General features: G+C 37.3%; 1 protein-coding gene across 1 annotated transcript in view; it reads left to right on the forward strand.

Moving 5' to 3' along the window:
• WDR27 (WD repeat domain 27) overlaps nucleotides 1-1,967 on the forward strand; it is a 116,464-nt gene that overhangs the window by 55,600 nt on the left and 58,897 nt on the right. Inside the window, exon 21 of the mRNA XM_011935085.1 lies at nucleotides 1,281-1,414. Within this exon, the coding sequence (XP_011790475.1) occupies nucleotides 1,281-1,414 (134 nt within the window). The remainder of the gene's footprint in view (nucleotides 1-1,280; nucleotides 1,415-1,967) is intronic.

Raw genomic sequence — 1,967 nt, forward strand, 5'->3', positions numbered from 1 at the left:
ATAAGCCAAGAGTTTGCTTTAAAAAAGTTATTGATTAAAAGTTATTGCTTCAATGCAATAAACGTTATTGATTAGTTTCTTAAATGTGTGTCTACATGTATATATTCACATGCACGCAATAGGCACACGCATATAGATGCATACACATGTGCACACTTAACTTGCCACATATTCACACACACGCAGTAGGCACACATGATATAGATGCATACACATGCGTGCACTTACATAGTTGCCACATATTCAGATGCACGCAATAGGCACACGCATATAGTATGCACACTTACATACTTGCCACATATTCACACGCACACAGTAGGCACACACGCATATAGATGCATGCACACGCGCACACTTACATACTTGCCACGTGCGCACATACATTCATATGCTTAAATCTATCCTTATGTTTGTGATGGTCTGCGAATGCCACATGATTAATACTAAAACATTTGACGAATTTAAAATATTGATTCAATGTGATTTCGTAGACCAGAAGCAATAATGGCCAAGGGGCCATTATGTAGGGGAAGTATATTTTAGGAAGAAGAGTGACTTGTTCTGATGAACTTACAGGAGATCATTTGGGAGTGGAACAGGAAAGGAGAGACAGGAAGATGATAACCTTATGACTAGGACAGGGAAAGAAAAGGAATGGTAGGAAACTCACCTTCAGATCATGAAATTATGAGCAGGCAACTTGCAAAGAGCATAACATAAAAGGCAGTCGCATTTTCAAAGATGCTGGCATTTATTTTCTATGGGTCTTTTATAGAAAGGGGATTGAAGATGAGAAAGACAAGAAAAGAAGTGTCAGTTAAGGAAGACCCAGGGCCTCTCTAAAGATGAAGCGCTTGGCAGCAGCTTCAGGAAGTAGTTTGCTGAGAGCTCTGGATGCCGTCAGCTTGCTCTGTGTCGTAACATGTTTGGTTGTGAGGTCTACATTTGAGAGCAGACACCTCAGAACTACAATTTTAAAACAGTTTAAATTTCAGCTTTAATAAAATCCTTGCTACTTAGTATGTTTGCTGCTAAGTTTCAATTCTTTTAAAGTTATTAAATGGCTGGAATTCAAAGCATTCATTACAGTACAATTTTAGTCATATAATACCTTTCAGAAGAAGTAGGCAGAAGCAAAAATTGTAGATGGGGTCTAACAAAGTATATGTGCACATTTAGAATAAACAGATGTTGGGTTTTAAGAAGAAATAATTTCATGTTTAGAGCAATAGTGTGTTAACATTTATCATATTGACAATAATTACTGATTTGCATTACAGGGCAGAGACATGTTTTCTAAACCGATACAATCTGCACAGTTTTATTATATAGATGCCTTTATATTGTTATCTTCTGGCCCTGAATTTCAGCTACTGAAGTATCACATTGACACTTGCAAAGATGAGATGAAGAGGTAGGCACCCCTCCACCCTGTGCATTAGTTTTAGATCAGAGGAAGCTGTTTCAATAATGTGACGTTGAAAAGGTATTTACGTTTTAAAAAGTTGCCCCAAATTTAATAATGACCTCATATCACTGAACTCCTGATGAGAGGGAATTATCCAGATCCTACGCATTTTAAACCTTCCTTTATATTACTGCGTGCGGGGCCTTTGGCATGACAGAATGCAAGAATCTGGGGGATTTGAGAAACCTCAGTTATCATCTCGGCTCTGCAGCTATTGAAGTGATGTTGTGTGGGACAAATACTATTGATAATACAAAGGTAAATTATGAACTATTTCAAATATATACATATATATGGGGAATAATAAATATCTCCTTAGCTACACTTAGCTTGGACAAGTATTAACATTTCACTGTCTTTGTTTTCCAGAATTTTTAAAGAAATAAAATATTACAGCGGGAATTAGGAACCTGTCTCCCAGTCCTGTCCGCTTCCCTTTTCCCTCCTTTTGAGATGGGTGTGTTTGCTTCTTGGTCGTAGTTTTATATTTTTGCTGTAT

The sequence above is a fragment of the Colobus angolensis genome, unplaced genomic scaffold (genome assembly GCF_000951035.1).
Source record: "Colobus angolensis palliatus isolate OR3802 unplaced genomic scaffold, Cang.pa_1.0 Scaffold14, whole genome shotgun sequence".
In the NCBI taxonomy this organism is placed as follows: domain Eukaryota; kingdom Metazoa; phylum Chordata; class Mammalia; order Primates; family Cercopithecidae; genus Colobus; species Colobus angolensis.